We start from the raw sequence: 13,140 nt of genomic DNA, 5'->3' as shown, positions 1-13,140 counted from the left end.
AAAAGTCCCAGCATTAATGTAAACAATATTAAAGTAATAAGGTAGAAGATGTTACAGCAGTGGGGATATAGATAAACAGATGTCAGCATGCAAAGGTGGTGAATGTAAGTAATTAGTAGACGTGGCAGACATGTTATTAACTGGAGTACACGTGTTCTCTTCTTACAAACACACCACTGCATCCCACGTGTCTCCTTACCACCGCAAATGGTGATTGTAAAAAAACAGCTTCCACACTCACAAATCATCTTCTTCCTTAGCTCTTCTACTCCAGTTAATAAATAAATAAAACATTTAATTTGTTTTTCGAATCTGTGAATTTGAGCTATCTGTAAGTTGTTTTGGGCTCTTCTTGTTTTCGATTCGTACGAGGAAAAACACAAGAGAGAGAAGAAAAAAAATGAAGGTATTTTCTATTTCTTGCTTCTTTTTTTTGCTGCATGTTTTCATATTTTTATTAATTCTTTTTAATTTTTATGGTTTTGGACATGAAAAAATTAAAGGTGCACGAGACGAGATCGCAGGCTCACGGTACCGACGAAAGAAAAGTGACGAGGAAGCAGAAAGCCGAGGCCAAGACCGATGCTGAGCTGTCGCCGAAGAAGGCGAAAATCGAGGACGAAAACGAAGAAGAAAATGGGCAGGGGCAAAATGGTAAATCCATAGAAGCGATCAAAGCCGAGTTCGAAAAGTTCTGCAAAGCCACTAGCGAACATCTCTCGATTAAGCAGATGCGCGAGATTCTCGAAGCCAACGGCCAGGATTCGACTCTCTCCGATGATGCCGTTGTCCCTAGATGGTCAGTAAATAACCTAAGTCTTATCATTTTTTTAATTTGTGTAAATTACAACCGCCACCCCTTGAGCTAAGGTTTATTTACGAACAAACTGCTTATTTTTTAATAATTCAATCTATTCCCTATAGTTTGTAGATTTCTTACATTTACACCCTTCTGTAGGGGTGTGGATGTAATAAATTTACAAACTACAGGGGGCTAAATGTTCTTTCTCAAAAATTAAGGGGGTTCCTATTTTGGGGGTCCTATGCGAGTTTTGAAGACGGTGAAAAAATAGGGCCCTTCTAAAATATAATATAAAACTCATTTGTTTTTCTTAAAACTTGATAAACTCGATGTTAACTCCTTTAAATAAGGTATATAGCCAATGACGACTAGAATTTTGTGATATAGTGGGATTAAACTTTGCGGGGGTTCGGGGCAGTGCCCCCGATTTTTTTTAAGGATAAGTTGCATGAAGTAGCACTAAAACTAGTGAATATATATAAATAAATAACTAATACATTGTAAATTTAATAATTAGGGGCCCATAATTAGAAGAATCATAGATACTAGTAACAATCGTTGATTTATATCAATTAATGAATTAGGGTTCTCAATAATTATATATATAATATAATTTTATTTTTTTGGATAAATGCTAATATATATAAAGGGTATAAAAGAATTTGGGGGCCCTAAATTTTTAAAAAAATCCGGGGGCCCTAGGCGACCGCCTACTTCGCCTCCCCTTAGAACCGGCCCTCCCCTCAGAACCGGCCCTGCTCAGGGAGGTGGTTGTAATTAACCATTTTTCTTCAAAAGTATTTTACATGTTAGTTATAACGGTAATTTTTTTATACTGAATTATTATTACAGTCAAGATATACTGTTTTACGGGCCGTTAGATAGTTGTCCGGTGTGCGGCGGCCTGTTGGAGGTTTCTAATAATATGAACTACTCATGCAAAGGGGTGTATAGTGAGTGGTCTACTTGCACCTTTACAACCACCGAGCCTCCTAGAAAAGACGAGCCGATCAAATTGCCCGATTCCATCAAGAACTCAAATGTTGCTGATGTAATTATTATGTTCTTGCTCCATTTATTTATTTATTACGTTCTTGAAAAAAGATAAAAAATTCGTTTTCTTGTTTTTTTTTCCGTATGTGTGTAGTTGCTTAGAGAGCATCAAGATGTTAAATCACGGCCTTCTAGAAAATCGACCGTTACCGATAAACCTTTCAAGGGCATGATGATTTCACTTGCCGGCCGTTTAACACGAACACATGTTAGTGTTTTTTTTTTTTGTTTTTTGTTCGGTGGCCTTATCGTAATTTCTGTAGAAATTCTGAATTTTTATTTTTTTCTGCCTTATTTTTATGTTGTGAAGCAATACTGGAAGACAAAGATAGAGAAACATGGAGGGAAAGTTGCTAGCTCGGTTATAGGTATATATGATCATCGATTTTTAATTTTTTTTTTATGTTTAATTTATTATTTCATTTTTACGAGAATGCGTGTCTATTTTCAGGGGTGACTTGTCTGGTAGTGTCCCCAGCCGAAAGGGAGCGTGGTGGCTCGTCCAAGGTTGTCGAAGCAATGTAAGAATCTTGATCACCAACATTCTGTGCTGATTTTTTTTTTTTGTAATTTGTTACATTGTCTAATGTGGGACCCACAATTAATCAGGGAGAAAGGTATACCGATAGTAAGAGAAGCTTGGTTAAACGACAGCATCGAGAAAAAGAAACCGCAGCCTCTCGATGAGTATGATGTCATCAGTGACATCACCGTAGCTGGGCGTGGCATCCCTTTGTACCATCAAGATCCAACCGAGGAAGCTCTCGAGACCATAACAGCCGAGGTAATGTAATAAATAAAATTTACGCCGCGTTTTTTATGACATCACTTGTTTCTTAAAATCTTTTTTTTTTTTTAAAAATAAATTTCAGCTTAAGGTATATGGAAAAAGGGGTGTGCACAAAGATACTAAACTGCAAGACGATGGTGGACAAATACTCGAAAAGGACGGAATCTTGTACAACTGTGCTTTTACTAGTTCAGACAAGGGTCGTGGAGTTAACGAGTAATAAATACATCGAATTTTTTTTTTTTTTTTACGCGTCGACCCTTATTTTGTGTGCTGAATATAGTAATGATTTGATTGGATACAGCTTTTGCATTGTGCAACTTATTACGGTGCCGGAGAGTAAACTGTACATGTACTACAAGAGGGGCAAAATTGGCGATAGTACCGCAGCAAAGGAGAGGCTCGATGAATGGGACAATGTGGATAATGCAATTAAAGAATTCGTCAAACAGTTCGAAGGGTTGACCGGAAATGAATTCGAGCCGTGGGAGAGAGAGAAGAAAATCGAGAAGAAGATGCAAATGTTCTTCCCTATCGATTTGGTTAGAATGTGCACTACTTTAATTAATTCCCATATCATAGTTAATTAATTAACTAATTAATTGACTGATAAATGTATTTATTACGATAGGATGACGGAGTCGAGATTAGGCACGGTGGTTTAGGACTTAGACAGCTCGGAGTTGCGGCGGCTCACTGTAAGCTCGATTCGAAGGTCGCTAATTTTATGAAGGTCTTATGTAGCCAAGAGATATATAGGTATGCGTTAATGGAGACGGGATTGGATTTTCCGGACCTTCCGTTGGGTATGGTTACCGATATCCATTTGAAAAGATGTAAGCTTTTTAACACGTAAAGACTCGTTTTTTTTTTCTTCTTCCCTCGATTTATGTAATGATTACGATAATAATGAACAGGTGAAGAAGTACTCTTGGAATTTCTTGATAAGCTGAAGTCGAACAAGGAAACAGGGCAGAAAGCGGAGGCGTTGTGGTCTGATTTCAGTCAAAGAATATTCACGTTGCTTCCTTCGATAAGGCCTTACGTTTTTCGTGATTTCCATGATATAGCCGATCATGTGAGTTGCTTTTTTTCAAACAGGGTTTTGATTATGACATTGTATATCCCATGAATAAATAATAAGAGGTGAAATAAAAAAAAAATATGGTGCAGGGTGCAGCTGCGTTCGAGACTATCAGGGATATAAACGTGGCTTCGCGTTTAGTGGGAGATATGTCTGGTGCGACTCTTGACGATCCGTTATTCGATCGGTACAAGAAATTGGGGTGCGCCGTATCTCCGGTGGAGAAAGACACGGAGGATTTCAAAATGATTGCTAATTATCTTGAGAAGACATACGAGCCTGTCAAAGTCGGAGAAATTGTATGATCGTTTCTCATCTGTGGATACGAATATCAGTACTTAAGCTGACATATTTTTATTTAATGGTTTAGTGATTATTTTATCCGATGTTGACTTTTTTTCAGAGTTACGGGGTGTCGATTGAGGATGTGTTTGCTGTCGAAGTGAGCGCTTGTCCTTCTCTCGACGAAATCAAGAAGCTTCCGAACAAGACCCTGCTTTGGTGTGGTGGGTGTTGAAATCGGCGACTCATCGTATTTTTTGCATGTTGGTATTTTTTATTATTATTATTTTTTGATTGATTAATGTGTGATTATTAGGTACTCGGAGTTGTAATCTGTTGAGGCATCTGCAGAAGGGGTTCTTACCAGCACCATGTTCTCTCCCTGTTCCTGGATACATGGTAATAACATTAATCACTGTCCGTAAATCGGAAATAAATATTTTTCTTTACGTCGCGATTTAATTTGTTTTTTTTTTTTTTCGTCGACAGTTTGGAAAAGCAATTGTTTGCTCAGACGCCGCAGCAGAGGCGGCGAGGTATGGTTTCACAGCCGTTGATCGGCCGGAGGGTTTCTTGATCTTGGCTGTTGCATCTTTGGGTGAAAACATAACCGAATTAACGGGCCCACCAGAGGTACATTATTATTATTATTATTATTATTATTATTTTAGCTGTAATTATTAATTATTTGCTCTCGTTGAAAATTGTTAATATTGGTTTATATAGGATTCGACAGAACTAGAGGAGAAGAAAAACGGGGTGATAGGGCTAGGCCGAAAGAAAACAGATGAAACAGAGCATTTTATGTGGAAGAACGATATCAAGGTGCCTTGTGGTAAGCTAATCCCTTCTGAGCACAAGGATAGCCCTCTCGAGTACAACGAATATGCTGTCTACGATCCAAAACAGGTATTAGAAAAATGAATAAATAAATAAAAGTATACTCGTTAGGTCGAGTACCTAAATATACTTGATTCGACTCTATTCTCGGTCATTTTTTTCGATTTTCAGGTTAGTATAAGGTTTCTGGTGTCGGTGAAATTCGAGGAGAAGGATGTTGAATATGATACGGCGGAGTAGGAGAATGGTAAATAGCATCTTATGTGGACTATATCTTTTGTTCGTCGGGCAAGAAACTCGTTTCGGAAAGAGTGTTCGGTTTTGGCTGTGTGTGATTGTGTGAACAATCTTGTTAAATGGTGACATGTTTTGCTTTGTACATAGTCATCATTTTGGACAAAAATTACGATGTTAAAACTCTTTATGTAAATATGGTATTGCAACGTATGGTTCCGTAATTTCTACAGTTTTCGTGTACTATTCGATTCTTGCAGCTGTAACAACAATTTGAGTTAAAACTTGAGTATAGCCTAGGTTACACGAGCTATGACAAAACAACATTAAAAGAATTCACCAGTTGTCTAAATTGGGCAAGAAACTTATCGGATTAATCCCGATTCTTACACCTATCGATCCCGATCTATTGCATTGACAGCCAGGTGTAAGAAAAAGAAAGTGTGAATATATTTCTTTCAATTCAATGTACAATTACAGTTGCAAAATCAATTCCATTCTCTCAATCAAAAAAACCCCAAACAAGGAATATCTAGACACCAAAACATACAATACACCTCTAATCGAAACAAGTGGAAAATCAAGAATCGAAAAGTCAGTGATACATTACAACAGGGGGGAACATAAACTTATCCGAAACAAACGGGATCACCTCGGGCCGCTCCATTAAATCCCGATAAAAATCATACTCCGCCTCGTAATCGTGCAGCGAAAGCTCCGCCTTCTGATTCGTGTGATAGTGGTGCCTCGCGAGTTTCGATTTTCCGAACCCGAAAATGCTCACTTTTTCACAAACACCCAAAGCAAGCATCACCGCCTGCATCCCGGACGAGTAATGAAAATTTGCCCCCTCGTGAGACGGGCCCCACTCGCCGAAATCTTTCCCGGTTGACTCAACGAATCTTTTCAAAGAATAGTACTTCACGATTCGAGCACACATGACATCGAATTTCGGGTTTGTGATTATTAACGGGGCTTTGTGTGAGGAGTTGCAGACTAAGTAATCGAAGAAATGCGCAGGCTGGCATATGTACATGATCATGGGTACATTTTTACCGTAGGGTTGGCAAAAACAGCCTTCCCTACGCGCACATAGATGCAGAATGTTACTATTGACAAACGAAATATTCGTTTTCGATCCTACATTTTTCTCGAAGCTCGTCGTTCTCGCGTTGTTCAAACGGATCACAGCTTCGTGGCTATCGATTAATTTACCGTAATCGCTCTTCATTAAAATCCCACTATTCCCCACCACAGCACAGCTTTTGTATCTCCCTTTCGAACTCTTCTCACCGTTGAACTCGTCGATCGGAACTCTAATCTCGCTAACCAAATCCGACATTGCGTCGGAGTAAAACCTCCGATTCCGAGACCAATCGGATAAGTACCTTCTGAAACTCAGCCACAGGCGGTAGAACTCCGGCGACCGGAGCTGCAGCGGCGTGCCTCTAGACGACCGGAGTTTCACGTCGATGTGGTATTTGCCGGAGGAAAGGAACGTTCTCTGTCGTCCGCGGGTTCTGAAATTTCCCTCGAGCAAATCGTCGATCTCCTGCTTCAATTTGGGCCCGCCGATGTCGACGGCGGCGTGGTTCAATAGGGTGGCGTTGAAGACCGGTTTTTTAGGGGTTCGAACAGGTGAAAACTCGTATTTCAGCTGGAGAGATCCGTTCTGCTGAACCACGACTCTGATAGTGAGAGTGGCCGCCATAACTAGGAGCAGAAGAACACTGTACAGTGGGCGCAGAGTGCGCTTCATTGAGTAGTACATACACCAATCGAAACTGTAGTAGCTGGTGAGGAAGATCTGCTAAAACACAAACGCATTGGGCATTGATAGCTAGCTGTGGAAATGCTGAATCTCCGCCGATTAATTTACAGTGGTGGAGTGGAGTTCTAGAGAGAGAAAGAGAAAGGGGGGATCTGGGGAAGAAGAGAGAGAGTGAGTTGGGAGGAAAATACCTAAATGGAAGGGGTGGGAGAGAAATTGGGGGAAATAGAATCTAATTAATTACGTTTAGTTTAATTAATGAAGTTTAATTAATAAAGCCAAATCTACTAATCATGTGCGTGTTTGTGTGTGTGATTTTGAGATTCCAACTATTTTTTATTTTTTTTTTTGTTTATTAATTAATTATTTAAGTGAGGGGATATTTGGGGAAGGTTTCACTTTCATATGTGTTTTTATTAGATTTTGTTACATAATTGGAAGAGGGTTTAAAAAAATAAAAATGATTTTTTATTTTTTATTTGAAGAAATAGAAACTAATGTAGAACCACGATAAATTAATTACATCGCTTAAATAATAGATTCTTCTGATCCCAATTCAGTAAAAAATTACTAAACTAATAGAATTTTGTTACTCCCTACTGCAAATAGTTTCTTCTGGTCCGACTCAGTAAAAACCTACTAAATTAATAGAATTTTATTAATGCCAACCTGATTGTATTAATTTATAGAGATTTAACTGTATTTTGCAAAAAAAATGTTCGTCGTTAAAAAAACCCATTATTGTCGGTCGATTCTTCCAAGTTACCGACTTCACAATAGGCACGATAATTTTTTTATTTTCTTTTTAGATCATCAAATTATTAACAATTAATTAACCTACAAGTTGCACAAAATTATTGTAAACCCAATAGATTATTATTTGAAATAGACTTGTATTTCATTTTCCTCGATTAAACCAAAATAAGTATTATAATCCTTTAATCGTGTTTTACAAAGTCTTGATCCTGTTTTTTCGAAACTAATCTTCGTCCCCAATTGTTTTTTTTGGAAGTTAATTGTGGGAATTTAGAAGTGCCTTTATTTAATTTTTTTTAATTAATTATATATATAAGACACTTGATAATTATAATTACCACAAATGCCCCTACGTGCACGCATTAACTTACGATTAAACATACAAGCACGCACAAAATAAAGACAACAAATTGAGGTTCTTGGTTACAATGAATGAAGCCTAAATTAAATGATTCTTATTGAGGAAATATTAATTATCTATTCAACATCTCCTTATCCAATAATAACACAATAAATACGCATAAAATTGCTCAATTTTATCTTGACAACTGATACGGGCCATTCTGGAAAGATCCAATACGAATTAGGCCCACGACAAAAGGCCCATGGCAATTCAGCCCAATGATATAAAAAGACCATTAGGTCGTACGACCTCAACGACGAACTGCGGAACTTCGGCTCGCAGGCCCAGTATCGGCTCGTGGTAAATCGAGCCCAGGGTTATAAAAGGCCCAATACACACAATGGCTTGAGGGGGAAAAAACCCTAAAAAGGAAACCTTGGAGGCCAAGGTTTCCTCATTTATAAATAGGGAATGATATTGCGTTTTTCCACACAGATAATATACATTTTTCACATACTTTTACGTACTTTCTAAAAACTCGCTTTGAAATCATACTGACTTGATCGTCGGAGCTTTCCCGCCGGGAACACCTCCCGGCGTTGCAGGTCTTTTTTCTACCGGAATCCGACAGAGAGCTTAGAGGACGCGAGGAAGAGCCCCACGGACCAAATCAAGTGGCGCCGTCTGTGGGAAAGGCCTAAAAATCAGGAGAAAACAGCTTCCGGGAAAAATCAGATCTACCCCCGGAAGTCCAGATCTGAGCTGAGAACGTGGAGAAAGAATGGACGGAGAAGACGCAGTCGCCCGGAATTTGCAGAAGGATTTGGATGCGGTAGCCCGTGGTGCACCGGTTGACCCATCGTCCGTTCAGAAAGATAAATCGGGGTGTAGCTTCCTTACACCTGAAAAGGAGGGCCGGATCCCCTTCGCTCCAAGCAGCCCCTCTTTCGAGTTCCAGGATGGCGAAGCTGCTTCGAGAAGGCCAGCCACAACCCCCGCTCAGGCTCCCAATGAGCGCACGTATACCCGAGACGAGGTGGAAACCATGATCACCGCGGCCATCAGAAACTACACCCAAAGTTTACCTCACGATAACCGACTCAGGAGGGATCCCAGACATTCCCTGAACGAGGGACGAGCTGATGACGAAGGCGACAGTTATTCGGAAAATCGAAGAGGCGATAGTCATAGAGTCAGGACCGAGGTAGACAGCCTGAGACGCGATATGAATGAATTAAAGGCCTTACGGAACAGGCCAGCGCGAGATCTCGTGGGATCTAGCCCTTTCGCAAAACACCTTGATGATGACCCCATACCAGCTAGCTACCGACCCATTTCGTTCGAGTACAATGGCACATCGGATCCCGCCGAGCACCTAAGCCGTTTCAACAATACAGCATCGCTTCATCAGCTCACAGAAGGGGTGAGATGTCGTGCCTTCGCTACCACTCTAGCCGGATCTGCTCAGGCCTGGTTCGGTTTGCTGCCTTCCGGGAGCGTACAATCTTTCGAGCAATTTGCCAAGGCTTTCATGAACCAGTTCGCCAGCTCAAAGAAGTGCAAAAAAACCTCCCTGTCACTATTTAGCATTCGCCAAAAGGAGAAAGAAAGCCTCAGGAGTTACATCAAACGGTTCACCTCGGCCACCCTGGAAGTCCCGACCACCAGTGATGAGGTACTCATGGCAGCTCTTTCTCAAGGACTGAGAGATGATGAGTTTTTCCGAGCTTTGGCGCTGGAGCCGTCCCCTGATTTCGATAACCTATTAGAAAGGGCATCTAGGTTCATCAATTTAGAAGAGGCCCGCCAACAGAAAATGGAGGAATCTCACCAAGTCGCAAATGCACGAGTCAGCGAAGTAAAGAAAGGCAGGGAGCTCATGTTACCTCGCAGGGATGCCAATGCCCCTAGTCGGAGTATTGTCCCGGATGCTAAGGGATCTCGTTTTCAATCATATCAGCCCCTTACGGCTCCTCTGTCCCAGGTGTTGTGCGCGATTGAGAAGAGGGCTGATCTACGATGGCCTCGAACTGCTCGCGGAGCCCCCCGTCGAGATCCAACGTTGGGTACTTTTTGCCGTTTTCATAATGAATATGGACATACGACCGACGATTGCGCACATCTGAAGGACGAAGTGGAACGTCTCATTAGAGATAACAAAATCGGGGATTTTGTGAAGATAGATTCACCTCGGGGACAAAAGCGTGAAGCCCAGTTTGGGAACCCGCCACGAGCACCGCCACCACCACCAGCACCGAAAAGAGGGTACATTCAGATGATTTCGGGGGGTCCTACGGGAGGAGATACTCACCGGGCTAGGAGACGCCACCTCGGTAGCCTCAAAAATAATCATGAGGTTTGCCAAATCTCGACACCGAAGTATCGTCAATATCCCACTATCTCGTTTGGTCCGGAAGATGAAGCGGACCTAGAGGATTTCCATTGTGACCCTCTCCTCATCACGATTAACGTTGGGGGGTACGATGTCGCTCGCGCCTTCGTTGATCCAGGAAGTTCGGTGGATGTTATATCCTACGAATGTTTCCTGCAAATGGAGCTTGACCTCCCAATCTTCCCTGTCACTACTCCGATATTCGGGTTCACGGGAGGATCCCTGACGCCGGTTGGACAAGTTAAAATCCCCGTCACTATAGGGACGCCACCTCGAGTACGCACTCAAACCGTCAATTTCGTCATTGTCGAAGGATCGCCAACCTCGTATAATATCGTGATAGGGCGACCGATGTTACATACCTTTCGGGCGGTCCCTTCAACCATTCATCAAAAGCTTAAGTTTCCAGTTGATGGAACGGTGGGAGAGGTCAGGGGCGACCAAGCCCAATCGAGATCGTGTTATGTCGAAATGGTTAAAGTAGCAGAGAAAGGCCGACGTGATACCCTCACCAAAGAAGATTTGGGAGACGAGAAACGCCCTCGAATTGACCCTGAGGATAAGGTTAACCATGTACAGCCTATGGACGAATTGATGATGGTTGACCTCGTCCCTGGCACGATGAAGCAGACTCGGATAAGCAAGGACTTAGAACCGCTTCTCCGAGATGAGCTGATAGCGTTGTTGCGATCTAATGAGGACATCTTCGCATGGCAATCAAGTGATTTAACCGGTATCTCGCCTCGCGCTGTCGTGCACAGGCTCAATTTGCGACCTGAGTGTAGACCCGTCAAACAAAAACGACGACACTTCGGTACTGAGAAGGATGAAATCATACAAAAAGAGGTTCAACGACTTTTGGACATCGGACATATCAGGGAAATTCAATTCCCCACATGGTTGTCCAACGCGGTTTTGGTACAGAAAGCCAACGGCCAGTGGCGAATGTGCATCGATTTTAGGGACTTAAACAAGGCCTGCCCTAAAGACGATTACCCCTTACCTCGCATAGATCAGCTTGTAGATGCCACTGCCGGGTGCGAGCTACTTAGCATGATGGATGCTTCGCAAGGATACCATCAGATCCCGTTGGACGAGAAGGATCAGCCAGCAGTAAGTTTTGTCACAGCCACGGGTACTTATTGTTACGTGGTGATGCCTTTTGGTTTGAAGAATGCAGGGGCCACATATCAGCGATTAATGGATAGAATGTTTCGGGCTCAGCTCGGACGCAACATTGAAGTCTACGTGGATGACATGCTAGTTAAAAGCAAGCAGCGTTCCACGCACCTCGCAGATCTAGCTGAAACGTTTGCCACTCTTCGTCTGTATGGAATGAAGCTCAACCCCGCGAAATGCGCATTTGCAGTACAAGCTGGAAAGTTCTTGGGGTATATTGTTAACCGGGAAGGTATCAAAGTGAACCAGGATAAGGTTAAGGCCGTACTCCAAATGACACCCCCTCGCTCCATCAAGGAGGTCCAATCCTTAGCAGGGAAGGTAGTAGCCCTAGCTCGATTTATATCGCGTATGGCTGACAAGAGTTTACCTTTCTTTAAAATATTAAGAAAAACGGCCCAATTCGAATGGACTACCGAGTGCCAGCTCGCATTCGACGCGCTAAAGCGATCCCTCACTTGTTTACCGATCCTTAGCACTCCGGAAAAAGGGGAAACTCTGTTCGTATACCTGTCAGTAGGCGATGAATCAATCAGTTCGGTTCTGTTCAAGGAAGTGAATAATCAACAAAAGCCAATCTACTATATTAGCAAAATCCTTACTACATCGGAAAGTAAATATTCTGAAGTCGAGAAAATAGCGTATGCTCTGGTCCTCACCACGCGACGACTCCGGCCTTACTTCCTGTCGCATACCATGGTGATCCGCACAAGTCTACCACTTCGGCAAACCTTAGGTCAACCTACTGCGTCAGGACGAATTGTCAAATGGGCCATCGAACTAGGACAATACGAGATTCAGTATCAACCTCGTACCTCGGTTAAAGGGCAAGCCCTGGCAGATTTCATCCGGGAAACTACCAGGATACCAATCGAAAAAGAGTGGAAAATTTACGTAGACGGGTCGTCAACAACAACCGGAGCAGGGGCAGGAATAATAGTCATTGATCCCACCGGAACGGAGGTTGAGTTCGCCGTCAAACTGCCTCGAGTTTCTAACAACGAGGCAGAGTACGAAGCTTTCATCCGAGGAATGGAGATTGCCCAGGAACTCGGAGCACGAGTGGTGCGAATATACTCTGATTCACAATTGGTGATACACCAACTAGAGGGAGATTATGAAGTAAAAAATGATAGAATGAAGGGATATGTGAATAAAGCTCGAGCAGTACAAGAAACTTTCGAAACCTGCACGGTGCATCAACTTCCGAGGAGCGACAACCAACGAGCCGATTTCCTCGCTAAAATTGGGTCATCAGTTATTGACTGTGTCGAGCGAAAAATTACCATCCTCATCGCCCCTACCCCGATGCAAGGGCTCATGATAATCGAGGAAGAATCTGACTGGAGAACACCTTTGTTCAGATATTTTAGAGGAGAACGTTTTGGCACGAAGAGGGAACAGCATCGTTTGGCATATAAAGCAAGGCACTTTTATGTGCGACACGAGGTATTGTATAAAAGGACCTTCACCACGGTGGATGCAAGGTGCCTAGGAAAACAAGAAGCGAAATGCGTCCTAGACGAAGTACACCGAGGAGGTTGTGGGGAGCATGGAGGAGCTCGGGCCCTCATGCAAAAATTACATCGGGCTGGGTATTATTGGCCCGGCATG

The 13,140-nt window shown here is 42.4% G+C and overlaps 2 protein-coding genes across 3 annotated transcripts; one reads left to right on the top strand and one right to left on the bottom strand.

The window, feature by feature from the left end:
- Positions 1-197: 197 nt before the first annotated feature.
- LOC105958481 (poly ADP-ribose polymerase 3) lies at positions 198-5,331 on the top strand. Of its 2 annotated transcripts, XM_012982482.2 has the most exons (17): positions 198-406; positions 504-799; positions 1,655-1,853; positions 1,950-2,063; positions 2,166-2,223; positions 2,307-2,376; positions 2,465-2,639; positions 2,728-2,861; positions 2,950-3,187; positions 3,277-3,481; positions 3,563-3,723; positions 3,819-4,028; positions 4,133-4,235; positions 4,328-4,410; positions 4,501-4,644; positions 4,738-4,920; positions 5,023-5,331. In XM_012982482.2, exons 1-17 carry the CDS (start codon positions 401-403, stop codon positions 5,089-5,091), a joined length of 2,448 nt encoding a protein of 815 aa, XP_012837936.2. In that variant the 5' UTR covers positions 198-400; the 3' UTR covers positions 5,092-5,331. The 2 variants fall into 2 exon arrangements, with proteins under 2 accessions (XP_012837936.2, XP_088673407.1); XM_088817281.1 differs by lacking the exon at positions 198-406 and having other exon boundaries at positions 489-799.
- A 182-nt stretch (positions 5,332-5,513) lies between these two features.
- Positions 5,514-7,092, bottom strand: LOC105958511 (Glycosyltransferase family 29 (sialyltransferase) family protein). The gene has a single exon (XM_012982511.2). It carries the CDS (start codon positions 6,854-6,856, stop codon positions 5,681-5,683), a length of 1,176 nt encoding a protein of 391 aa, XP_012837965.2. The 5' UTR covers positions 6,857-7,092; the 3' UTR covers positions 5,514-5,680.
- Between the last annotated feature and the right edge of the window lie 6,048 nt (positions 7,093-13,140).

This window comes from Erythranthe guttata, chromosome 4, assembly GCF_056151865.1.
Source record: "Erythranthe guttata isolate IM_541 chromosome 4, IM_541, whole genome shotgun sequence".
In the NCBI taxonomy this organism is placed as follows: domain Eukaryota; kingdom Viridiplantae; phylum Streptophyta; class Magnoliopsida; order Lamiales; family Phrymaceae; genus Erythranthe; species Erythranthe guttata.
This window is presented reverse-complemented; position numbering and strand designations above follow the sequence as displayed.

Coding starts and splice junctions, on each gene's coding strand:
- LOC105958481 (XM_088817281.1), top strand. CDS start 489: ATGAAAAAATTAAAGGTGCACGAGACGAGATCGCAGGCTCACGGTACC. Junction 1,854..1,949: donor AGAACTCAAATGTTGCTGAT/GTAATTATTATG, acceptor GTATGTGTGTAG/TTGCTTAGAGAGCATCAAGA. Junction 3,482..3,562: donor CGATATCCATTTGAAAAGAT/GTAAGCTTTTTA, acceptor AATAATGAACAG/GTGAAGAAGTACTCTTGGAA.
- LOC105958511 (XM_012982511.2), bottom strand. CDS start 6,856: ATGTACTACTCAATGAAGCGCACTCTGCGCCCACTGTACAGTGTTCTT.